The sequence below is a fragment of the Mugil cephalus genome, chromosome 13, assembly GCF_022458985.1.
Source record: "Mugil cephalus isolate CIBA_MC_2020 chromosome 13, CIBA_Mcephalus_1.1, whole genome shotgun sequence".
Lineage (NCBI taxonomy): Eukaryota > Metazoa > Chordata > Actinopteri > Mugiliformes > Mugilidae > Mugil > Mugil cephalus.
This window is the reverse complement of record NC_061782.1, coordinates 9,538,216-9,565,969: the sequence shown is the minus strand read 5'-3', so window position 1 is coordinate 9,565,969 and position 27,754 is coordinate 9,538,216. Positions and strand designations below refer to the sequence as shown.

Sequence of the window (27,754 nt, the reverse complement as noted above, 5' to 3'; positions counted from 1 at the left end):
TCCGGATTTAATTTAGTCACGCTGAGTTGTAAAGTATCTTGGTGGAAAGGGGACCAGGTCACTCACAAACACACATACCTACATACACACCTCCTTACGGGTTCAGTTTCTCACCAAATTTGCAGGGATGTAATTTGGCATATGTTCCTGCTACGGCCAAGCATGTGAACAGGTGGAGCAGAAGACGGTGTGAATGGCTAGACACATAGCATGCTAGGGGCTGCGCCGTCTGTCACAATCTTGGACTAACTTCGGTCTGATCAGCCCCAGGGCCACTGCTGCCTTCAAGGGCCATGTTGATGAGAAGCTGGGATTAGTTAATCACGCAGCTTTCACTGACAGATTGAGCTCTGCCAGCTCTTTCTTCTGTCGCTGCTTGTCTTTGAGCACCGCTGAGCTCTGAAGGCAGGTAATGGCATGCTAATGGGCTGATTCAAGTAGAAAAAACTGGCTAGTTAATGCACTTCCTAGTCCTTGATGTTTTATTTTTTCAGTGTATAAGAAATGAGAAACAAAACAACTGCCCTTTGCAGTAAGCCTCATTTTAGTACTACACAGGCTCTATATAAGTAGTTTACCATCACTATTTATGATACAGGAAAAAGAGAAATAATAGCATTGCTAAGGGCAAGGACTCATCCATGAGTACTCTTCCACATCCACTGTTTCAGTGACATTGTGAAAGACCTGTAAGAAGCGGGGGAACTGATCTTTTCCTTCCTTGGCAACAGTAGCTATCTCTAATTGTCTACCAAACCGGTGAAGGCCTTCGCATGGGGAGCCCTCTATGCACCGGGGGAGAGCACCTTGGGCCCTCGTGGAGCGACAAGAGCTAACACACACTTATGCTGCATGCTGTGAATAATGCAAATCGTGTCAGCCCTCACGCAGCTCCACCTAACAAGACTCTGGTGGATTCACACGGCGTCATCTGTAACAGTGACAAATCCCAGCATGATGCAAATTAAAACAGTGTATAAGATTATTTTCACTATAGCTCACCACCTCCCTTGAATTATTAAGCAATAAATCTATCTAAACACAAGTGGCTCCAAGCTACTATGCTGATAGATGTTTTGGCGAGACACGTCTTAATAGGATTGTTAGACTAATAGCAAACATTACCACACATTTTCTGACACTCAATCACACATAAGTGACATCCTGATTCCAGTTTACAGAATCACACACGGCAGGGGCACACACACACGCATGCATTTTGTGCATATTTAGGCTGGTCCCAGAATCCCAGCAGCAGGTCCAGAGCAATGTCTCCGGTTGTGGTCACTACTGAGGTCTGAGCCCCCAGGCCTCATTCATCACAGCTGCTTCTGTCCAGACTTCTGGATCACAGCAGTTTTTCTTTTTCTTTTTTTTTCTTTTTTCAGCGGACTCTGCATTTTAAGTTTCCTACAGGGAGAGGAGGCACTGACGGACGTACCAGCCAGGGCATCTGCAGCAAGCACACTGCAAGCCAGGCTGTCAGGGTTAGTCTCCCAGTGACAGCACAACTCTAACACACAAACTCTGACAAACACATAATCCACATCTGGCCATAGTCAGTGGAAGAGAGAGCAGAGCCACTGGGGGCCAGTCACAGTCTTATCATGTGATGGATATATGTGTGCACCACAGGAATTGTTCCTGCTAGGGAGTAGATTTGCTGGGCCAAAGACTGTCAGTAAATATCCAAGTTTAATATAATCTTGTACAGCTACCTTTAAAGTATCACCTTGCCATCAGTTCTTTGCGGTGACAAATATGCCTGAGAATATTCCATTATTGTCCCGAATGTGAGGCTGGCTTGTCTCTAGACCATACACACTGCTTGTTGGCGATAGGTAAACATAACAAGATGATGTATTGTGTTGGACAGTAATTCGAGTTCCTCCCCGTCTCCCCTCGGGGCAAATGGGAAGTCTGAGCCTCACTGTTATGAGTCACCCAAGGCCATTTTCACACCTCGACACCTTGGCCTGATGAGACAAACCATGCATGATAATTACGTGTGACTCAACAAGCTGCGGGGACACTGTTAAGTAAGAGCGGTGCTTCTGCATGCGTGTTGGCGCGCCGGTCTCGGTGCGCCCGTCACCGTTCAGTTCCCATTTAGCTGGTCGCCGACATCTTTGACCCCCCCCGAAATAAGCATGGCAATGACAAACTGGGTGGCTCTGGGTATTAACAAAGTATGAAAAAGGCAGTGTTTGAATCTAATTATTAGTCTAATGCATTAGATGTGATCACACGGGCTCTCGAGTGATGAAGAAATCATCATCGTCATAAGATGCCACACTAATAATTACAATAACATTAACCTTTGCCTTGTTAATTCAGGCCCTCGTAGCAATTCATCTCAGGTCACTGACCTCTTTTAATATTTCCTCCCCCTGTCTTTGCTAGCGCCGATGTGATGTGGAAAGAAATGAAGCTGTAACGCTGTTACCTTAAAAACTGATAAATGTAGAGTGCTGCATTTTTCTTCCTGCTGGAGCATATTTCCTTGTCACCCTGTCAACTGTTTATAAGTGCACGTGCTCGTACATGTGAAAAGAGCTTTGAGTGAGGACAGGTTTCAAACTGACACAATAATTAGAATACCTCTATGGCAAGGAAAATGATTCATTAATCCATTCAAGTCTCGCACTTAATGACTGTATTTTCTGCACTCATGTTGTGCTATTTAGATGCCTCTAATGATGTGTGTGCTGTGAGCAGACAGAATTCGCTATGAGAGTTACACTTCCAAACGCACGCTCGCACAGGCTGCCTCCTGCGCCTTTCCTCCTGCCACACAATCAATCTCAAATGAGCTGCAATAACAGCTACCAAAAATTAATATGGATACCAGAGACAGTAAACACTTGATAAGGCTGACACGCACATATATATACACACACACACACACACACACGTCAGTGGAGATAGAGATCTCACAATAAACTCTGGGAGCACTGCAGAGGTTTCAAAGGTTCTAGGTTTCTGTTCCCCAGACAGTATTATTAGATCACAAGCAGAGAAATCTGTCTCTCTCTTCTTTATGAGATTGACTTTACTCACGTAAAAATATAAAAGTATCACTTTTAAAACATCTTAACTAAGAGTCCTAATATTTGCCTGATGTGTGTTGTGGCTTCGCCTGGAAGCCGCCTATCGCTAACTCGCTGGTCAGGAATCATCAGCGTTCGAAGGTGGTGCCGTAGCTGAAAATGAGCCTGTCTGCCACGTCACGAGGCATCAAGTACTGTAACTGAAAAGCTTCTGATTTCATGCAAGAGAGAAACACACTGAAATCAGCTGGCGTTTGGAAAATGGAACATAAAGCGTGGCAAGTGTCTTATTATCCACTAGACAGGCAGGAAATCTCAGGCTAAAACAGTGAGGGAACGATGCACTTGTCAAAATAATCAGTCACATTTGGGATTGACACAACTGCATGATTTGGCATGTGGGGATATTACTTGCCAATCATACTTGGCTGCTTGGTGGGTTTCGTTCATTCTTCAGTGCACTGCACAATCTTCCATCTCTGAAGCGATGATGTGAGCTCCGCTACCAGCGCACATCCCACTGATATTGGCATGTTAACACCTGTTTGTTCACACCCAGAAGTGTAATATATAAGCTTTGATATGTCAGCATTTGAAAAATGGCTAAAGATGCCTCTTCTGCTAATGACAAATCACACACACAAACATTTTTATGTATCTTTGTGAGGACATTTAAAATCATAATACATTTCCCGGCCCGTTACCCTAACCCTTATCAACTCAATTAAGTGGCTACCCTTTACTCTAATCCTAGCCATAACCTAATTGTTACATTTAACCTAAAAACAAGTCATGACAACTTCGACAGCATTGTAAAGAAGCGAGCACTGCTCACAATGACCTCACTCTGAGGGTGTATAACTCGGGTCCTCGGAAGGATAGCTGGACAAGAACAAACACACACAAATCAGAGCAGCTACTGAGATGCACTGATATGATGCTTTTCTCTTAGCATTTAAGTATTGTTTGTCTAGGGAAATGCTAAGATATCTTATCCACAAACCTTTTCTCAAGCTGAAGGAGGGCAGATGACATAAATGCGTTGCCATTACGAGACACATTAGAACGGACCAAAGCATACAGCAATTTACTGATTTAGTTTGCTTACCATTATTGAAGCTGTGATTTAATGAGAAAACCCGTGAAACACGCAGAAAATTACTGATACATTACTTCTAACAGAGAAAATGTGCAGGATAAACAAAGTAATCACATTAAGTCCACAATTACATTAAGTCTTAAATGGTGATGATTGCTTGATCTCTTGACAATAAGATAAATGAGCTTTGAGGGCAATTTTGCGTGTGGGCATGTGCATATTTTATTACTTTCTATTTGTAAAAAATATATATATAAATATATAATGATGCATTCGTGAATTGTAAGACTTGATATGCATATACCACAATATGCCCTCTGACTTTGCCTGATTTGCATGCAGATAGCTTTAATTATGAATAAAAGTCAAGTTATCCCGATTGGATGGGATAGTGGAGAATCGATTGGGAAGCGTGCATAATGACAAAGGGCACAGCACCGCTTTCTATCAGCCTGAAAACCCTATCAGTGGCACAGCAAATAACCACTCCACTCTGCTGGGACACTGTACGCACGATTATTTTCGAACATTTCTAGCGAGTTAATGGCCTTGTCGAATGCACATCATCAGACGTCCCTTTTGAATCCACAAATGTAGCGCCCTATGTGATGTAGCCTCATGCCATTTTATGCATTAGGACAATAATGGAAGGAGAGAGTTGATGTGGAAAAGTAGCAATGAGAGGATAAAATATGAGTGACTCGAGTCATCTTTGACTTCAAAGGTTATGTTGGTGGGGGTTGTCAACAGGGCAGGAGGAAGATCTGTTAATTTGAAGAGTTCATTATAAGCTAATGAAATACAATGAGCCATATATACACACACACAGGTGATTATTCACAAATAAAACGCAAAACAATGCCAAACACTGAAGACAATATTCGACTATATTAATAGATCCTCCAGCAAGGCTCATTTGTTTCGGTCTACTTTAGCTAGGCATATAATAAAAATTAAAGGCATCTTTCTGGGAGAGCTGCGATAAATTAATTTCTTATGTGGGTTACACATTGTGCATGCAAGTCTATACACACTCATTTATTAAAATAGCTGCTGAAGGTTCACAAGGTGAGAACACTCGCTTTGAGTCGCCACCTGGACCGTTTTATATTTTCCTGTGTGACCTGAATAAAACAAAAGCCTTTATTTCCAAAAGCACCGCCTTCATTATTGAGCTCCGAACCAAAAGTGAGCAGCTGCATGTCCTTGCCTGTGCTGGCAAAATTGTGCGAATCATCCGCAGCCTTTTGAAGTTTGCCATAGTTATCTATAGAAATCAGAACAGAGATGCTGAATGAACGTCTAAACAAGAACGTACACAAAGGAAACTTCCCACATAGGCTCTCTGCTGAGACAAGAGCTGAATTAACAAAACAAAGAATGCCTTTAGCTTGTGTTGTGCGGGCGGCAGATAATAACAGGAGATCAGACCATGCACAGAAGTGGGCACTCTGGAAATGACTACTCAACTGTAGCATTCAGCACTTTGTTATCAAAGAATAAATGTCTGCATCATCAGCACTTAAAACACAGGATTCCACCCTTCTGTTCATACAATATTTTAACACACTATCATCAACTAAAGTCAACTAACTTTCAGCTTTTTGTCCTTGAGCACTGTTTATTACATGTGTACGCATTTAAATCAATCAGCCAAAACATTAAAACCACTCACAGGAGACGTAAATAACATTGACCATCTTGTGACAATTCAGTTTTCTGCTGGGAAACTTTCAGACCTTTTGGCATTCGTGTGGATGTCACTTAGACACCCACCTAGACCCCCACGTGGTGAGAATGACACTCCTTGATGTCAGCAGCCATCCACAGCATGATGCAGCCTGACACAGACACACACATACAAAAACAGCACAAGTTGTTGACCTGGCCTCCAAACTCACTAGATCCCAAAATAATCAAGCATCTGTGGGATGTGCTGGAACAAGCCCTTCTCCTCAACCCATAAGCCACAGTTTATAACCTAAAAACATTCTGCTGCCAGACACCACAAGACATCCTCAGAAGATCCATGTCCATTCTCTGATGAGTCGCAACTGTCCGTGTATCTTTTGGTCATTGGATTTTGCATTTAGAAAAAAATATAAAAAAAAAAAAAGAAAAAAGATTTGATTTTTATTTTAATATTCAAAAATTAAAATTGAAACCCAAGGCATTTTTCTTTATCAATATTAAGAAGGGATAAACAAAATGAAGCGCAGAGGTTGTCGTATGAGGACGGTACTGTGTTTCTGGGCAGAGTGCCCAAATAAATGACTATATGCATATATATCTAATGCATTAGACTTACTCTGATGTGATTTTTGACATGGCCAATGGCTTGTCATCTGCAAAGATCTATAGTGTTAGCTAGTAGCTAACAATCCCTGATTACATGAAGTTATTTGTAGTTTTCGCCTGAAATATGCGGCTTGGTTTTACTGCAGTCACGTCATCTTCCCTGAGACTTTTTTTTTTCTTTTCTGAACAGAAAATTCAATGACTAAAAAAGACACGGACACTACACAGTATTAGGAAGGTGGCCATAATGTTATGTCTGATTACTGTATATGGCACACTAAGCTATAAGGTAAGAGGCAGTTACAGAGTTCATTAACAGCCTTTCTAGAACTGGCAATCTTCTAGCAGTAATGCAGTCATGCATTTAATCTTGCCATCGTGTTTACATATTTTTTTGTCCTCCAAAATGCCACATTGGGCATTTCTTGTCTAACATTTCTCCATTTTTTTACTGGGCCATAGCAGCAACTTGCACAGGCCCAATTGCGCTTTGATTGTTTCCAGCCCACCTCGTGAACGTATGGTGTCTCTGCCAGTCCTGGTGGACTGAATCAGGACATAATGGGTTCATTAAAAATCAGCAAGACTGCTGGCATTGGGAGGAATGATTAGTGAGATAAGCAGGGGATATGAGCTTAATGGAACAAGAGGTGGCTCACCAAGATTAAAAGCCTTTTCCACATCACTGCCATTTTCCCTCCAATTCAGCAAATCACTTAATTGAAATTCTTTTAATTTTCTTTTTAATTTTCTCCTCAATCCCCCCTCCTGGAATTGCGACCCCAGGATGAATGGTAGACTGAGGTATGGCTATGAGACGGATTTTATTACTCTTAAGTCAGTCACTGTCATCGCAGAGCTCTTTTGCGACTGCTAGTCACATAGTGGACTATGAAACGGATTTAACAAATCAAATAGTTTGTCTGAAATATCAGACTCTGACACTCCTATAGCCAAAAAGCTAAAAACTTCTACAAACACAAACTCATACAATGTGACCGTAAAGTTCTCACATAGTAAAACCATTGATATTCTATTGTGACTTTTTGCGTCCTTGCTATAAAGTCAAAAATCTTAAGACAACAAAAAAATTAAAAAGCATATATTCAAAGGCAAATTAAAGCAAAAATATCCCCTGCTGATCCGGAGAGCTATTAACCACATTCAAGGGCACGGCCGCCGCTCGTTGCAGATTCCTACCACAAACCATAAAATCCCTGCGTCAAACGTATCAAGAACCTGCTAAGAGCCAGATTCCGTGGCAATAGAGTCGGGGAAATCGGAGGTTGGCTGCTGCCAGTCAAAAATGAGTGTGAGGGCTTTGTAGTGTGATACCCTGTCAGGAGCTGTGCAGTCTCTGTGGTTTGTAGCACAGGCCTTCAGAGAGGTTGCACAGAGGATGAGAGACATAAATAAGTCTCCTCTGTCAGACGAAACCACAAAGCTGTCAGCTGCACCCCGCTCAGGCCTACAATACGAGCATACATGCAGGGAAAAAAAACAAAAAAAAAAAAAACGATTTGTTTGTATGACTCAAATTGATGCTGGGATAGCTTGGACCAATTTAGAATCCACTCCTATTGCAAAAGGAAATCAATAAATGCCATGCAATGTAATACGACAGCAGCATCTTGCTAATAAAGATGCACAGATACTTACCATAACTTAAACCTAACCTTGACTTATGTCTTTGGTTTTTCCATTAAGAACTCATCTCGCTTCTGGAGCCAGACCATTGGCAGCGTGTTTAGACAATAGCACGTCTAAAGCCCCAGTGATGATGTGACAGGCTGAATCTGGTTATGGTCCAACCCATGGCTGGCTGATGATGGAGGGAGAGAGGATGAATGGGGTCTTATCAGGTCATGATGTGAGAACTCAAACAGCGAGGAAGCTCAAAGCCTTTCAAACATCTCTCTCAATCCGTCAGATGATGAAGACGATGAAAAATGCTGAAGCTACCCGCCGCTCATACATTAATGTCATTCAGATTGCCTTGACAGCGGCAGACACAAAGTGGGTAATTATTTTGCCGCTTGTAGGTTTTTTTTTTCTTTTTTTTTTTTTTTTAAACAAAGCTTGTCTGAATTGTTTCTCTGCAGAATGGAGCCGGCCTTACATAACAATGTGCTATGAAAACACATGAGGATATTAGATGCAAAGAGGATGTGTCAAGAGATGGAGAAATAACTCTCCTAAACACAGTGTTTGGAGAGTGAACCGAGTTCACGTGTACCCTGCGTGTTCTGAAGGTCGCGCCTCAGACGGTCTGTCTGTCTTCATTACATCCACTCTTGTTTTATGATATACAGGACAGCATTTCAGACCAGGAGCTTGGCAGTGAATGCGAGTGCCCGCTGACAGCATATTTAATAATTGTTATGCTTTGAACTATAGCAAAGGCTGCACTCACACTCCCTGCTTGAGGCCTAACTAAGCAGACTCTCATACGGTATTTCATCATTTTGCATCAAGAACCCATTAGAGCACAAACAACAGCACAGGTGTTGACTCAAATCTTCACTTCACTCCCAACTTCGGTAACAATATTAGACGTGGCTGATTACACTTCCCACTCTGCATGGTTATCAGACACGGTGTAATTCAGCATCCATAACTATGTATGTATGCATCAGCGTGACAGTTTGACAATAGGTTTCACCTGCTGGCAGTGACACCACACACACTTCTGATGATGAGTCATGTCAACGTTCAGCGTAATACATATAATTATCAGTATATTCAAGATGCAGTAGCTTGTTTTCCCATTCGGCTCAGTGGAGTCCATTTATTTCCACTGATTGTCCCCATTTTATCTAAAGATTCTTGTGCTTGTAGCAAAGCAAAATCTTCTAACCCCAACTGGGCTGCAGACTGGCACTGGGCCACAAGGCCCTCATGTCCGTGTCACATGATGCGAGCTGTAATTCTAATGCTGCCGGTCTGTGGGTGTCATACTTGCAGGCTGTTTTTCTGAAAAGTCTTTCACTGTTGCTGAAGAACTGACACAAGCTTCCTGCCAAGGACATGTGCAGTGAACTTTTGGGGAGAGGCTGCAGCTAACAAGATGGCACAGGAACCCCTCTCGCAGATTCAAGGGAAATTGATGAAATAAGTCGACGAGTACCAGTTTTGAAAGGCAAATGAAGGCAAATTTGATTGTTTATGTGCGATTCATATTTCAAGAGGATGCGTGTGAATATACTATCAGCTGACAAGACTGGCGCAGAAAATTTATGGCCTTTGAATGACCACATGACAGGCAAAGTAGACAGAACCAGCTGGAAAAAACACGCCTGTTGTTGCTACATGGCGGGCTTCATATTGTGAGCTGGCTTCAACATTGTTTTTTGCACTCCAAATTGATAATATTGCATTTGTTCCACCACTTAACTTTTAGATGGGTTATGTAGTCAATGCACACTTAAGCAATACTTTAACAGTGACCCACCAACTGTGTAAGTAGCCAAGTTTGACCATTTTCCCTCGTAGTGTGCAACACTGCTACTGATTCATTGATATTATGATGCAGTACGACCCTTACGACTCTTGACACTTACAATACAGTCTTAACGTCTGTACCCGATAAGACGTTTCAACCCCATTCACAATTTGAGACTGCAGCCCCTGACTGATAATTGGTCATTAGAGCACCATTCATAGGGAAAGAGGACACCTCAGCGACAGAAACAAGTCAAGCAACATTCTGACGGGCTACACCCACAGATATTTAAAAACTCTACAGATCCAGTTGCCCGTCTTAAGTGCTTTTTGGAAGTAGGTTGCTGTGTCTCTTTATGAGTAAAACTTGTCTTTGGGAAATGGGTGTATGCAAATAAAGTCACACAAATATCAGCTTTAAAAGGAAAAGCTCCACAAGTGTTATTAGCAGTATACGCTTACTTCAAAGTCTGACATTTTCACAAAGGTTGTGATTTTTCATTAAAGGTCTTTGATTGTCCTTAATGCAGCCGAGCGGGATTAATCTCAGTTACATTTTATTTTTTTGACATTTCAACAATTTATGAGACAGTCAGACAAAAGTACGGCTTCGTGACAGCTCGCGTTAATGCCTCCCAGGAACAAGGAAAAGGCAATTGACATTCGATTTATAACATGAACTTTGCGATTAAGGACAGATATCTCACAGAAACGTATGAAAGTGCTGAAAAATCCCACAGCCAGACAGACATTTGAGATAATCAATAGAGTTCCCACAGGAGAATGAATGTCTACGGTATAACCTCATTCTTTGAGAAAATCCTGTCTTCTCAGTCTGAGGTTTGCCCTCTTTAGATGAGAAAGCAGAATCACTGCACGTAAAACTGTACCAGATTTACCAGAATACTCTGGAATACTTCTTCAGATATTAGATTTGATGTCCATCAATGCTTTTAAGAAAAGCTCTATTTGTGGTGTTCACATTACCGACTGAAAGTGCTTTTTAACCCCTAACTGTGAACAAATCTAATCCGTTGACTTCATGTAGGAGTACATTTTCATTTCAGCAGTCAGCGGAGACTCTTAACAATGATTAAAAAAAAAAACTTCCAGTGATTTGTGTTGGTCGCGAAACACGCCCAAAGTGGACATCAGATTTATAGATGAACTAAGATTGGTAAAGTGAGAGGAACTGGGAGAAAGTTGAGGATATAACATTTTAGTCTTTAGCCTTTGATAAGGAGCCCGACGGCATGTTTAGATACACTCTACTCTACCCCACTCCAGTTCCACCTTTTGCTCCGCCAAGAGGAAGTCATAAAAGCAGCAGACAAGTGAAACCTCATAGCAGCACTGCTTTAGCCATGCTGGTCGAGCAGGGACAGACTCCGGTGTGCTGTCAAAGTTCAGCACATAAATAGTAATTCAGTGCTCCAGGCGAGAAGCACACTGAAGTGTACCGGGGACCACTCTACAGGACGACAGCTTCTGAATGGTCCACGCTGAGTGGTGGGGAAAAAAAAAAAAAAAAATAGGAAACACAGAGAATACGGACTGATAAGAACGATTCCGTGCATCAGCTGCTCTCTTTAAAAAGCCTGGGATGAGGAGGGAAGACGATTGCGGGCTGCTTAAATGAGAAAGAGGAGTTTCGGCTGTTAAAAATCGAAGAACCATGAGCCCTGAATTGCAGAGTGTTGAGGATTTATGGAGGCATTTTCACAGATTTAAAACTGAAATACAGTTTATCACCATATTAAACATTTCATATATATATGAAATGTGCAAAGAAAATAGGGAGGGATATATATATGTATATATATGTATATGAAGAGCATCTCCATACTCTGCAATACATTATTGAGATTGAAATACTAAATTTCCTCGAGCTTCTCGCTGATTAAGCCCCAGGGAGGGGAATCCCAACAATATGAAATCAACCAATGCAAACAAGTGAAATAAATAGCATCACGGAGGAGCAGAGAGGCAATATAAGAGATTGCCCCGAGAGAGCGTAATGGAAAAGGACTTGTTCTGTCACAGCCTCTCATGGTGATAGAATGCCACGTGCTCCCTTCTGACAGTGTGATATTGGCTTGGCACGAGCTTGATGAATGTATCCGCTGTAAGTCAGGCGAACTCGGGGCCTTCCTGCAACGCCACCTTCTGAGACGCGCACGCCAGCGTATAGGGACAGACGTTGTGTAATAGGAACGAGACCATTGTCTGAAATAGGTTTATGTAAAGAGGGCAAGTCCAATTTCAATTCCAGCTATTATTTCAAATGGAAGGTTATTGCTCCTTGTGGTTAGACGCGCTGATGCTTGGAGAATAAACACGGGCATTTGGCTGGGGTGACTTTGCAACACCCCCCGAGAGAATGGGCCGTAACTTTCCGGGGCTCGGTTGTGGCAGAAGGTGAAGGGGAAGGAAAAAAAAAAAAAAAAAAAAAGGAGCGGCGAAGGATGGGTGATGAGAGAACGAGGGGAAACCTTTCCCTGGGCAGGTGATGACCCAGCCCAGACCACCTGGCTTCCTGCCGCGGTCAAGCAATTAATGCTGCCCTCCTTTGATTACTCCAGACAGCCCGAGGATACAACGGGGCCGGCAGATAATGTCTGGTCCAGGAACGCGGCACGAGGCAAAGAGGAGACAGCTCAGACGAAGGTTCAAGCTTGGGTCGCATTGTTAACATACACAGCCGTTATAAACATCAGAAAAATAAGCCGCTTTACTTAATTATTTTTGCATTTGCATAGTAATGTGACATAAACACGCCTGGATGTCTCCAGGCATCGTCACCCCTGCCCACACTTTCACCAACCTGGCAATATCTCTACGGTTAATAATAGAATTCACACTGAGGAAAAATGGTCTAAAAAAAAAAAAAAAAAAAAAAAAAAAGTACATCGTACAGGAGATGACAGTGGGAGTTGAGCTGTAAGACAGCAGTGTCCCGTATCACCTCAGATGTGTCTGAAAGGCTCAAAGAAAAGTAAGTCGCGGCGCCAGACAATAAAGACAGTTTCCAAATTCGAGCCTTCACACAGCTAATGCCTCCCGCACTACATCCACCACCTTTCTCACCACACTACCGTGTAGCTGACCTCAGCGCGCAGACTTATCTCTGCAGCCCCGTAGAGTTACAACATGTACCTCTCCCACTGCTCCAGCCCCACAGAGACGTGTGCCCTTTTCAATCCGCAATGTGAAAATGGTCAGTTAAGTCAAAGAGGTAACAGTCACACAAACAACACAAGACAACTAAGCAATTAACATTCAGAGGTGGAGTACAAGTAAGATCACGGCTTAAAACAGCACTTTTTCCCGCAGCTCTACAGACAGCCCTCTTAGAAAAGGTAAACTGCACAGCGGATTAGCCTCTCAGAACTCAGCATGACTCGAACTAAACCGCAGCTTCAACCTTTAACACAACTTTGAAGAGCGCTGACACCATTTTCTGGTTCAGCAAATCAATTGGGCATCACCGGAAATATGAGCATTCTCCTCTTGAATAGCCTTCCGCTGCTCAATGCAGAATCTTCATTATAATGGCTTCTTTTGATGAAGACAAAGTGACCGAAGCGCAGACACAGTGTTTCTAAATTCCCACAGAAACTGAAGCTACGAACTTGACGGGAACATGTGTGACACGACATATGCAAACATCAGATCCTGGTTCGCCACCACCTCCCCCTCCCCTCCTAACTGTAGCAACCCTTAGTTCTGAATACAACCTTGGGCAAAAAAGTGCCCTGATCAAGTAATTTATGCTTAGAAATAAAACATTGACTTTCAAATGCACCACCGCCTGAAGCCAGGCTTTGAGGCTGATTTGATCCCCCTTTGAGATGGTGAGAGATATGGCCCATTCCCCCTAATCACATGCCAGAGACCGTGCAATCACACAGCAACAGCTAAAGTAATCACTCCGGTGGTCTCCATCCTCCGCCCTGAACCGAGCCTCGACCCTACAGCAGCATCGGGGGCACTGGGAGCTCCTGCATATGTGCTCCTCATACAGAAACGGGTACGCGGCGCGCTGCAGTGCTGTAGCTCAATATTCACACTGAAAGCACGTTTTGTTGACGACACTGTGGCTCATGACCAACTGTGAATGTTGAAAGAGCGGTGACCTCATGCAGCTACAAATGTTTTAACAAAACAAAAAAAAGGCTGAATGTTTTGTTTTTTTGTGTGTGTGTGGGTGGGTGGGAGGGAGTCAGTCGTTGGCTTTCACTGTGTGAACGCAGTGCTGAAGTCTGCCCCCACAAGTCTCCAAAGGGATGTGACCTACCCTCAGCTTCATTTTTGAGATATTTCCTCTCATTCCAATACAGCATCACCTTGCTCCTCGGAGTCAGTGTTTTTGAAAAACAACAAAAAGAGAGCTGTGTTCTGTATTTGTGTGACGGCAAAGCGCGAATGAAAAAGTGCGATGTTGGTAGAATGCTATTATGTGGCAATGTTTTTATTTTTTTATTTTACTTCTGTGATTTATTTATTGCAATATTACACAGATATTTTTTATTCCCATGTGGGCCATTACTTGTCAACATACACATTAGTCAACATTAGGCACGTTGGTGCTTCTAATAAAGCAGTGACGCTCAGTATTCATGCGTTTAACCTGAGAATGACGCCTTGATCTTTGCTGACATGCTCCTCGAACTCACCGGGAGGTTAAATATGTGTGGAAGAAACACGTTTAAGCAAAGCTGCAAAGTTTGAGTTTCTTATGTCCGCCATGTTTCTACGCACGAGGTCGACAGCTCGGCTCTGCAAGTCATATAGCAAGATTTTCACCAGCTTTCTGTGTAACCGTTCTGACCTGATTGGCTTTTGTGTGAATTCTCATTCATTCATTCACATTTTATTTGTTCAGAAATCGCAGTCACGCACAGGAAAATATGGTAAGGAAACAATAGGGACAAACAGTTAAGTTGCAGTAAATTCCTTAACTAATGAATTTATTTTCTGTGGTGATTTAGTAACCATGATTCATATACAGTGTAGATGCGCAATGTGTGTCTAACCAGCAATTTAAATAAGGACTCACCCAACTTGGTTTCAGGTGTAATGGAAAGCTATTAAATAACCTCATATTCCTGCGTAAGTGATATACTTTACTGCACATATTCACTGCACAAACAAGCATTTTGCAGTGAATAAGCACTTTATGACAAGGTTATGTGTGCGACCCTGACTTTACGGCTTAATATCAGCACGAGTGAGCTAGAGGACAGTGGAGTGGTCATAATGTTTTTCATCTGTTTCTGCAGGCCATAGATAGACTACATAATTAATGGCTGTGATGAGCGTTCTTGTGACAGTGCAGCGGAGGTTTTTCTTTTTTTTTTTTTTCCCGCCTTGTCTGAACTTGTGATGGCCTTAAAATGAGCTTGATGGGTTTTGCACTCAATGCAGGAGCTGCCCAAACACACACATGCACGCAGTCACAAAAAAAAAAAAAAACTCCACAGTAAAGGTCTCCATGCATCAGCGTGGGGTACGGCGGTGTAAAATTGTGTTCAAATAGAGTGAATGAGCTGGCTGGAGTTTGATGAGTCTCTCTGTCCTCTTCTGAACCAATAGCTCGAGCCACCCTTGCTTTATCACGGTGTGCCAGCCTACTGCTATCTCTGCTACACTAAATCAATTAGCATGTCATTAAGATAGCTTGTTCCAGCACAGTAAGCATGGAGTGGGACTACAGTATCTACAGGAGCAGAGAGCTGAACTCTGAGGGCATCATATCTTAATGTCAGGGCGAAGTGGGGCCGTGTTTATTGGCCGTCCTGGCGTATGCGTACCAGAGTATCTGGATATGAGAGACAGCTAGCAAATAAACATCAAGGTCTTTCTCCACAAATAAATTGCAGCACCAGAAGTCTGTATTAACCCCCAAGGACAACTGCAAATGACTTCACAAGGTGTTTGTTACTTGTCATTTCTGTAATCCTCAATAACAGCCACAGGGATTACACTGAAAGCTTTCTTTTCAGCACTCTAGCTTGTTATCACAAGCGTCTCTTCAATTACTTCCTGAGAGCGAGATGTAATCAATTCGGTGAGCGCAGTTGTATTTATTCCTTCACTAATACTTTTCATTCAAACAGAGCATTCAATATTAATCGCATGACATTAAAGAATGCGGTGATTATTCTTTTACCAGTTACCTGAAGTAAAGCAACACCTTGGTCTTTGGATATAGATAGAGATGATAGGTTTAATCCCCATTCGTGCAGAGAGGATTTCTCTCTGAAGTCAAGAGCTCAATCAGAGCACTCGGATAAACACTGACAATAATGTAGCGTTTGCTGCTCAAGATAAACTTTTTTTTTTATCTCTGACAGCGTGAGTGCTTAATCAAAACTGCTTTTCCTTCCCGCAGATAAAATAAAGAACAAAAAGTTAAACATTTAAGAAACAACTTCCACCGGTGTCAGTTCAGAAACTGGGCGTATAATCTTAAATCTACTTAAAAACTGAAACTAGCCGTTTTTAAATATACCAACCTGAGGTCAGGGGAATCAAAGAGCACACATCATATCATCCAATGTGAGCCAGATAATAAAATCCTCAGATCATAAAAGCCATAAAAGCTCCATTCAACTGCCTTGGGCCAAATGGCTGCCAATAACGTATTAAACTACATGGTATGCATTAGCACCGGTGCCAAAAAAGTAATTCTGCGAAAGAGAAAACTAATACGGCGTTCACACACCATCTCTAAAGCATTCTATAGCCAATTCTGAAGGTGTGTTTGACAGAAAGGCCGAGGAGAGAACACAACGTTGTGGCGTTTAGTCATGCTCCCAGCTCCTGATCAGGCCACATCTCCCTGATGTTCTCAGTCACAGCAAACAATTCAAAGCGGCTAGACACTGACTTCAAACGACCAGTGCTGGCTTTGAACACCATGGCACAGACCATCAGTGGCACATCAGCATCCTCGAGGCATGCGCAGAGCAAATTTGTGCCCCTCTCGACAACAGATGCAACACTTGGCAAAGACCGTTCGCTGGATGCTAGACAATAAAAACACCACGAAGAGGCAATGCAGCAACAGAGAGCTGGAAAAAAAAAAAAAAAAACGGCCCACTTAGCAGCAGCTTCTGTTCCACGAATCTCCTCAAAGTATTTATTCATAGGGAGTTTAACTCTTCTACTTAATGCAGTTTAAAGTCCATACTCTAAATGTAAATGAGCACAAGTGATTGTAGTGATTCAGTTCAATTGAATTCAATTCAAGTCAACGTCAACACATTTTCCATGTTTGGATTCTTTGTCCAAGCTTTATAACTAATATGAATATTTAAAAAAAATATATATGATGGCTGAATTAATAATGAGGTCCAGTTAAAGTGCAGATGAGACAGTTGTTCTTCCAGTACTGAGGGCCTTCTGAGGGCAATTGGACAGGTATTTATGACAGTTTCCACCTTTCGATTCAAAGACGATGTCTTGTGTCTAATACAGGCATTGAATTTCGGAATGAAATACGATACAAAACGCAGAATTGTAAATGTGTCACCTAAAGATTAATTTCAGAACTTCCGTGAGTGTTAAAAATCCATGGGTGATGTAAAGGTTGTGTCGATAAAATATTAGTATGCCACATACATGACTAGGAACGTGCAATCGAGTATTGGTGAGAGGTTCAGTCTATAGGCAGATCTGACAACATGCGTTTCCAGGGTAAAATACTTCCTGATTGCTCACAGTTTGTTAGCTACCAGGAATAATTCATTGTTAAACACGATGATATCGTCTGTTACTGAGTTTAAAAGACCATTGAAAGATAGCGACAAGACCGATAAAAAACATTAAATGTAAGATACATTTTCAGTTTTTTAATTCCCTCTGGTTGAGGGTAATGGAGCTTGAAAAGGAATAGGACCTTGATTCTGTTTTCTTTTGTGTTCCCTGAGGCTATGCATCATAATTAAATCCTCATGTATGGTTGGGGATAAGCAAACACCACATATGTGGTTTGCTGTCTGCTCACTTGCATGTTAGATAAAGCAAGTTGCAACACAAGTTGCAATACAAATGTAATTCCCATTTTCTAAAGGTGAACTGCACGATATTGCCGGCGAAATGGTAACCATCCATCTTGTTTCGCTGAATGACAATGAATGCCTCAATATTGTCATGTTATAGCTCCATCTGCCAAAACCCAGACAGCCTTCTAAACTGATGTCCTTTCACGCCGAAGAACACAATCATACAAGACACACGGAATGGTATTTATTCCGAACAGTCACTTGACATTTGTCACAATGTCTCCAGCCTTGGTTTGAGATGGAATTTATTATCGGGTGTCTTAAATGAGAAATGCTACTAACGTAAACAGATCATCCACGGAGCAGGAAACGGGGTGTAAACACCTGTTTTGGGAGCATCGCAGGCACAGTGGAGTGCTTAATACTAAAGCCCGAACCGGAGTGATGCTGAAAGGTGAAATCTCCACACATCAATTCTGTCCCGAGCAGCACAGTGCAGCAGAGCTTATTACAGACTCTCAATCTGTCTCAAGTGTTCAGACTGTGTCAGTAATGCAGGGCGGCTGGGCCCTTGAAACGCTTCATTAAAAAGCTTGGCCATCCAGAGCACATCCGTGGCAGCCAAATAAAGTGTCAGACCGCATTTTTCATCCGCAGATTAAACCTATGTAAGCCTGAATTAAACCAAATTAGATCTGAAAATGAGAAATAAACCAGAGCCAGATGAGTGGAGGGGCTTGTCTGCTGTGACCAAGAGGAAACCGCTCCAATACCATATGGAGAACCGGTCGTGTTGGGTTGTCGCCGTCTACGTATTTGCAACCTCTTATGCATTTTTGAAGACATTAGAGCCTGCTGGTCTGTTGTTTACGCATACACACATGTTCCGTTTCATTTATCTGTGTGGAGGATATAGGGAAGCAGAGAGCTGACCTCCCTTATTCTTTCATCTATTGTGATCTGAAGGATCATTCCTGCACTCGAGTCTCTCTAGATTAAAGGATGGGCTCTTCCTGACCAGACCGAGACTGTTTATTCCTGCACAATCAAAGTCTAGGTGCTTTTAAGAGTGAATTTCACGCTGGCATTGGGGGCCTTTGTGCACTGGTGAGTGCATCAGGGCTATACTGTCCTGGCCTGGGAGATAAACTTGCTGCTAATCAATCACACAGTGTCCTTTCTTTTCTTTTTTTTTTCATTCTTTCCTCTTCCTTGCACACACAAAGTCCTCCGCTATTTGATGTAACAGTGTCCTCGAGCCTTGCGTGCACATTTCAATCAGTGGGGCAATTACAGACCAATAGCCGTGTGTGTCTACAACCTGCCACATTCAAATGTATCTCAGCTGGATAAAACACACACACGTGGAGGCTGACATACACTACACGGACAACTGTGGTGTGTGCGTCAGCGGCAGGGGAGGCTATGGTCTCTACTCCCAGTGTGTTAGATCTGCAGCCAGGCCATTGTCCCGATATTCAGGCACAATAGCGGAGTATCTTCCCCAAAGCAGGGCCCTTATCAAGGCCCTGAAACAACTCGTCTCTGTGGACGCCCACAACACAGGCACCTCAGGGCTGAGTGTGCAGAGCTGGGGGGGGGGTCGGCAATCTAGCACCATTGTTTCATGCACGATAAACCGAGCTTCAAACCTCTCATTCTCGCTCTATCTTTCCAAAGCTGCGAGCAATTGGCGGCGCGAGCCACTGTAGCGACGGCGAACTTCTGATAGCGGCAGCTCGGCACACATCATCTCGTCACTTTTCTGATCGCCTTTGAAGAACTGAGAAAATGAACGATGCCAAAATGTGTCCGCCAACTACTCGCGCGACGCTGTACATTGAAGGAGTTTTATTTAGAATGTTTTTATTGACTGTAAGCCCCGCGTAGTAAACAACTGTCAGCTCGCGTTTCTCGTGACTTGACAGTGCCAAAAGCAGAATCACGTCAGCTATCAATCACGCCGACACTGGGTGTGTCAGTTGAGGGAACGGTGCAGTGATAAATTACATATCTAAACGTATCAGACAAAGCCAGAGGTATTCGACTCAGAATTTAATATGCAACGAAACACGGAAAATAGTGCAGGCATCATGCTGTTGCTCCTGGCATTATGAAATTCGGTTAGATATGTGGTTTCTGCTTCAATACTCCTTTGTAAAAGCTGATGTAATTTCTTAGAAATGATTTGGAATGCACCAGGAGTAACAAAGCACCAAGCAACTGAACTGAAAATTGGAGGGAAGACCTCCTGCTTCAGTGCCCTGTTGGTCTGCGGTTTGATTGGAAGACTTTCCAATGTGAGGAAAATACTGCTGCGCTTCTGGGTGAAACGCCTCACTTTATTCTCTCTGATCTCGTTAAAAGCTTACTCACTCTTGGTCTAGTTAAAGTTGAGGATCCAGTGCTTGTGCCCGCGGAGCTTTGCCAAACACTATTCGGGGGAAGCCTCCGTAAATGCCCACGCCTCTGCATAAATTGTAAAAATTTCTCACTTGATCTGCCCACACAAGAGATAGCAATATCAGTCAATGCATCACAGAATTGTGGCAGCGCAGCCCCCGTGCAGCGGGGAGCAATCGTGGATGTGGAATAACACAACCACAAACGTCAGCCTTGCACATTAGCTTGTTATTTACAGCCGGCAATAGGCTATACAAAACCTTCTCCACGCCACGGAGCTGATGGATTCCCTGACTCCATATTACAGGAATCATCAGGCAGAGAACAAGTGGTGCAAACATAGCACATCAACTGCAAAGTAATCTAGCAACTCTGTATCATTTGGCTGCCTGTTCACAACATCCATAACACCAGCTGAGTGGATGCCGTAGCATGTCGAGCTGCGAGCTTTATAAAACACCTCAATCCACGGTGACAGATATAAACAGCGCAGTAAACAGTAAACAGAGATGACCCCCAAAGGTCACCACCGCTCACTGACTCACAAACTGATAAACGTTCTTTAAAGTCTTCAACACCCTCCTGACAAGTGGGGAAAAAAAGCTACGGCCATGCATTAAAAATCTATCAAACCGTTAAATGCAGTTTCTTAAAGTTATGAGGGTTAGAGTAATAGCAGTAAAAAACTCCTAATTGCTAGTTTTGCAATTAGTCCTAGCTTTAATTTGGTCATCACAACGGTTTCTCATTGAGTTTGACCCCGTTAATTAGCGCTAACACATTACAAGATAATAATGCATAAAGGTGCTGACACGACGGGTAAAGCACAGACACAATTCACAGTTCTAACAGCTTCGGAGTATGAGCTGATAATCAGTTTTTTAATCTGCTATAGTATCAGTGCATCAGTATAGGGACTAGTATGAAGTGGCAGGACGTCTCTTTTCTCTCACTGTCTGGATAAAAATAGTCCTAGCGGGTAAGACTGTAACAGCGACTGCGTGTTTGAAATCAAAATACATTTCCTACAGCAGAAACAGATATATCACGACTGTCATTTCAAATGAATTTAACTACTCCTCAACTGTAATGACATAGATTGAAGGTGATTATCTGTTTGTCAGATCATGCTATGCCTCGTGCGTTTCAATTCAGACGACTGCGTTTATGAACGTTTTTTTCCACCGAATAAGCAGCGATGGTACAGCTCCAATCATGAGTGACTGGGTGTACGAGTCTTGAGTCTTTGTAAGGCGTAATTATAATCTATCGAATACAAAAAAGGGAGATTACTTTATCTGATGTGTTTATGCTGTTTAATGGCCCTCGCCAGCATTGACCAATTAAACCGTCAACAGACCATTTAAGGCCTGATTAGTCTCAGACTGGCTTTTAATTTGATGTGCATGCAGACCACAAACTGGATGGCTGATCAAGCAAGGCAGGTGGGTAACATGTCTGTCTGATAGCGATACGCATGACAATTAGGGTTATGTTGTTCTGCTGTGGTCCAATAACTTTGGCTCGCAGTGAATCGTCAAAATCGCAAAATGGACGGATTACTTCAGAAGTGGACAAGTGTCTCCAGATCTGAACGTGCTTCGTGTTGGTATGTCCTACCTGATCAGGATTCTCTTCAATCCAGCTCTTCACTGTCTTCAGAGCAATGCTAGCAGCAGGCTCATTGGGAAAGCCTGGAGAGAAAGAAAGAAAGAAAAAAAAACAACACAATGTCAATACCAGTTGTATACCAACATGAAGATACCAGAGGGAGAGGGAGAGAAAAAAAAAGACAAACTGATATCTTCACAGGTAACAGCATTTCCCCTAAATCAATGGAAAGCAGCACAGGCTGCTTGTCTCAGGTAGATTAAACCAGCTGTTGTATAAACTGCTCTAAACGCGTGTCACCAGATGCACGGTGATTTGAAAACACGCACAGACATATTTTGGGGGCAACAAAGTGTAGACGCAAGCCACGTACAGTATATCACGCACATATGCAATCACACCCTCACTCATTACCACCTCGAGCAGAACTGATTAATGTTTTGTCTTTATGAGAGTTACACTTCCACGTGTGATCATTTGCACTCCACTATTTTATCAGCTTGCCAGAATTAGCATGTAGCAAAGCTAGTGGGGCTAAGGAGCGACATCCGTGTGAATCGCAGCGGCGCTGCCAGCAGAGGAAGCCTAGCGCTGTGTTAACGCGATGTATGGATTACAAAGAAAACAGAGATAGCGATTTGATTAATTTTTAACAAGGCCAGCAAAGGGAAGAGTCTGCTGGATGCTGATCTCAAGATCCACTACAGAGAATCTCCCTAGACTGAAACACTTAGAGAGAGCTATTGACTATAAAAGCCTTTGGGCCAGGCTTGCTACAGCTAAAGAGCGGATATACCATTACCAAAAGAGCTGACAATCTGTTACTGAGTAGTGTTTCAGCTGTCTTCATTTTAAAGTAATTATAGTTGAGTTGGGTATTTTGCGCTTTTCACAATAGTTGACTGAAGCACTTTATCCCTAAGCCTCTACACAAATCCAAGAGGTAGTAGCGAGACGCTGTCCTGCAAGCACAACCGCAACACTCTACGCCCTCTACAAAGCCCAGACCAGAAGTCAACAAAGAAACATGCCCCCATTTCTTCCACTCGCAGTGACCCAGTTGAGGATTTGAAACTAGACGCTCTTCCATAACCCTGACCTTTATACGTGACCTCAGGTTGCAGCAGACGGTGCCTTCCTCTAACAACAGAGGTCAAGGCCCCAATTTCAACCCGCATCACCCGACACAAGGGCCAAACCTGTTGATTATTGCATCAGTCACATTCTGGTATTTTTTCTTTTCCCGGGTCACCGCCACGACTCTAACATTCTCTGACCTATGAAACAGCCTTTCGAGCATGACAGCGACCTCTGTCCTTTAAGTCGGATGTAAAGAAAAAACACAAAGTTGTGGCCTTACATTTCCTGAGCGCTTCACCCAAACATCGCCTGCTGTCAAAACCGAGCAATATAGATCCTCTAAATGCTCCAAATCAACTACCTTTAGAGGCAAGTTAAGTTATATGTGACTTCATGCCGACCGCCTTCACCTCTCTGACTACTGGTATGTCTCTCTTACTCTGCCACCTCCCTCCCACCCCTCCGCTCTGCCCCCATCTTTCTCGACTTGACAGGTGTGGCCGAGTTACACTGCAGAGAGAGGAGGGGATGAGGTGCTGCCGAGCCATAGCTGAGCTCCTGTTTCAGCTCAGGGTGAAGCAAGATGTGAGCCGCATACCAGGCAGCAGTGACAGCCAGCCTGCTCCTAAGGCTCTTTTTAGGCACCATCAACAGAGAGTGCACGGCCCATTCGCGGCTTTTCGAGACGCCCCGGGAGCTGTGTGCTCACGACCTAATCCCGAATGCCAAATCAGACTGCAGGTCACCTGACTCCTCTTGTCCCCCTGCACACTTAACCTTTTTAGCGGCATCAGCTTTTCGCGCCGATGTTTTATTTTTGAATAACCGCTCCCACACCTTTGCTGCAGGTGTGCCGACGCTCCAACTCCAACGCGGGCAAACAGATGTGCGGAAGACGAGGAGGAAAGTAGATCCGCCGAGATGGGACCAGATGTTTAGGAAGAGCAAAGAGAGGTGTCACAGAAGTAAGCGCGTAAAAACACGTGAGGCAAATCAAAGAAGTAAGGACCAGCCGTCGAGCTCACACCGCGCCACCTTATGAGAGTTGAACTAAGGTTCATTAAGTTTGGAGCCAAAAAACAGATCTAAATTATTGTAATAGTGCATTTTGGTCAAGAAAATTGAGCGCTGAGTACATATAATCTATTTAGTGTGGAGTTTCTACAAATGCCGTATTGATTTGAGAGCCGTACCTATTAATCATAGCGGGGCTGAAAGAGAGAGGCGAAAGCATAGAAAAGGAAAGTGGAATGGTAGATGTAAACAACCCAGGAGAAAAGATGACAGAAGGGGAGTTAGAAAGCTGGGATAAAAAAAAGGTGTCAACGTGGCCGGGGCCAGCCTGGCGGAGGCACCCTGCTCGACAGAAACATCAACGGCACAAGGTCAGCAGCAGTTCGAGTGCATCAGCAGCTCGCTCTCATCATTTGTCTCCTCCACAGTATCCACCACTTTTAACTTCGTTCACCTCTCCTCTCTTTGCCTCTCTGTCCCTGTCAGCCTGACCAGGCATGGTCATGTGGTGAAAAAAACCCACATAGGATAAAAAAAATAAAAAAAAAAATACCCCCAGTCCTCACTTCCACCACAGGAGTCACAGCATCGCTGATGGCGCCGCTGACACGGTGCACTTTCTGAATGATGCTCAGAAACGCATCAAGAGAGGCGACTCTTTTACATGCCCAAGCACACATGGAGAGAAGAAGCTCGGCGTTTTACTTGTGCATCTCCGCCGCCCTCAACACCTCCTTCTCATTCTTTTCTATTTGCTGTGCGGAGGGTGCAGTAAAAGCCAATCTGTCAGGAGGTGGGGAGCTGGCGTCAGGCGGCGGCGGGCGACGGCGGGCCCTCCAGGGTCCCTGCACCACTTGGCTCGGCTCTCTCCTACGCTGGGAATACGGTCGGCTCGGGGAGATTTGTCTTAGTGAGGTGCACTGATGGGATGTGTGCAGCGCAGCGCCGCTGATGAGGGCTCAGGTGGTGCAGTGTTATTCCTGCTGAAGGCTCCTCTACTTCATCACCAGGCGGAGCGGAGCATCCGCAGAGGAAAAGTGTTGGGGTTGGGGTGGGGAGGGGGGACTGTGACACGTGCCATGTGGACAAGAGGGGTAAAAGTGGCACAATAGGATTACATAACCCTAGGACAGCCAACAATGTCTACAGCAAGAGCGGTTAGTTGTCCGGAAGCTCACAACAAATCTGGATTGGGGTCAGAAAGAACTGAGTCAGGTAATTAGTGAGTGTGACCTGTGGAAACGAAATGGCTTTTCAGTTGGTGTTCATCAAATAATTTCATCCTTGACTAGCTTTGAGCCAATTAAAACACATGATTAAATTATTATAGGGAAATGTCCTGCTTTAATTTCCCTACAAATAAAAGGTATGTTTTCATATGTGTTCTGAATCTGATTCAGTTTAAAACAGACTTAACACGCTGCATTTTATACCTGTCATCTTTTTATAATACGAAGAAAACGAGAGCGCCCCCTAATCTGTAACCAAGAGCCAAGCTCCTCTCCCAGTCGTATGCAAAAACACCCATTATTTAACATTGTTACATTATTGTGCAAGACTCCAGGTGCCCTTCGAGGAATCAGAGTTTTATGTATTTTATACAGCGCAAAAATCAGGGCAAGAAATTCAGCAGCTCAAACACGGACGCGATTATTCCGTTCGTAATGAATAGCGCCGAGATTCATGCTCCGTCTTGATTCGGTAAAAGTTGGAGGAGAGAAGTTGGTGCTCGAGAATATACTGAACTGCAACCTGGGGAGAAATATAAAATCTGCCTTAGGGGGGAAATTTTGGCTTTAGGACTATGCGAGACCGTGCCTCTGTTAACTTTTGCAACAAATTTGTGTAGCTAAGGTGTTTTTTTTTGTTTATTTTTTTATCTGCAGAGAAGAAGCTGCATCATCTGATAAAAAGCGCAGAAGGAAGACAACAAGCAGAATACATGTCTGAGTTATGATACGTTCCCATTCGTTACGCGCAAATATGTGGGTAGGCTGTGGACACACACTGCAGATCACACCGGTTTTTGTTTTTCCTGAGTGAGCTTATACTGAGAGTAGAGAACCACATCCCTGTGTTATTTTACGATTTTGTAATTTCTAGTTTTCCCTTTTTTATTTCTCTTTTGTACTGTTTTTTTTTTGTAACCATTGCGTGTCCTGAGTTGATAAAATAAAACGAAAAAATATACACACACAACGTCCGAATTCTTCAAAAATACAAAAAGTACAGCTTTTCCCCCCACGAGACAGAAATTGCTTTGTTGTCCTGCTCCTTCGCTCCTCGGTTGGTCCGAGTTCACTGTTCGCCATTTATTTTGATGAGCTGTCTACTTTGAAGTGGCATATTGCCCGAGGCGGAGGTAGCTGGCTCTGGTAAAATTCACCACAGGCATAAAAATGGCAGTAAACAGATGTGCTTTAATAAAAAAAAAAAAAAAAAAAAAACACAGGCAAGAAAAACAAATGCTTTTATGCTCACAACGCTAAAGTTTACCTGTTTTTTTTTAGGGTGTTTAACAAGAGTCGATAGATAGTGCTTTTTGAAAAAAACTGCTTAGAAGTTGAGAGGAATTTTTAAGAAAATAATTTGTATGTTGCTGTGTTTTGTTTGAAATAAAATGTTAATCTCCGTCCTGTCTTTGAAGACCCTTCTTATATCAGACAGGCGGGTTTGGAGTTATTTTAGCGCACTACAACACAATGTAGATTAGTCAGCTGTGGGTTGGGCAGCAGGAGAAAGTCATTAAGTGCAGGGCAGTTGAGCGTCGCTCTAGTCGAGGGCAGCGGTGCTGTGTGTTCATCTGGAAAGCGAGCAGGGAACAGGGTTGTCACCCCATCAGGGCCCAGAGGAGAGGTGAGCTGACCCGAGGTGGAGGACAGAGTAGCGCCCCAGGACTCTAGACGCCAAAGCATGGGTGTCAAATGGCCCGGAGCTGCTCCTACGCAAACACTGGGAAAACGACAGCAGGGCTGTGACCATGACCGACTTTGCAGCCCGCAGAAGGAGACAGAGACAAAGAGGGATGGGAGGGTGCTATGTGAGGAGGAAGAGGGGCAGAGAAAGAGGTGGGAAGACAGAAAGCAGTCTCCGTGGCACAACAGATGATGACCTTCCTTGGAAACATTCCATATAGGTGATACCACGCTTTGTCCTACATGCTAAAATTAACATCCGACATTTCACTTTCTTTTTAAAAAAAACATTCTGTGTGATATGTAAAAGTTTAATGCTCAACCGAGTTTCTCGAAAGCCTAAATCTATTGTCCTGTGGGTGGGAAGTATTTTTACATTTGGCTCGTCATCCATGAAAACGGTGGAGCGAGGCTAGTGTTGAGCACAGTGCACTCTGTGTGACTGCGTGTTAAACGGGCGACGCAGCTCCCGTTCCCCCCGAGCACACACCGTGCCGCCCCGCTGTTACAGCATACCGCCTCCATGCACCTTAAAATTCCTAACGCATCTGGTCTGAGCTCAGTGTCACAAGGCTCAGGGTTTAAGAAAGTGGAGGGGGGGGGTGGGACTTGCCCAGTCCATCTCTGGTAAGCCAGCAGCAAGCCATCACTGTTGAATGATAAGGTACCATGAACGTCTTCAACTTTCCTAATCCTAAACCGGGATGGGGAGAGCCAGAGCATGATGCTGGCTAGTGGAAAAAAAAAAATAAAAAAATTCTTAGCTGACACCTTTGATCTGGACGGTACAACAGAACGGCAGCGTGGACATACCAGTGGAGCTTGGGTGGATTA

At 43.5% G+C, this 27,754-nt stretch overlaps 1 protein-coding gene across 3 annotated transcripts in view; it reads right to left on the bottom strand.

Moving 5' to 3' along the window:
- The window catches only part of macrod2 (mono-ADP ribosylhydrolase 2), a 396,798-nt gene that overhangs the window by 69,140 nt on the left and 299,904 nt on the right, over positions 1-27,754 (bottom strand). For all 3 annotated transcript variants that reach the window (XM_047602588.1, XM_047602589.1, XM_047602587.1), the window contains exon 8: positions 21,921-21,994. In XM_047602588.1, coding sequence (XP_047458544.1) covers positions 21,921-21,994 — 74 coding nt within the window. The remainder of the gene's footprint in view (positions 1-21,920; positions 21,995-27,754) is intronic.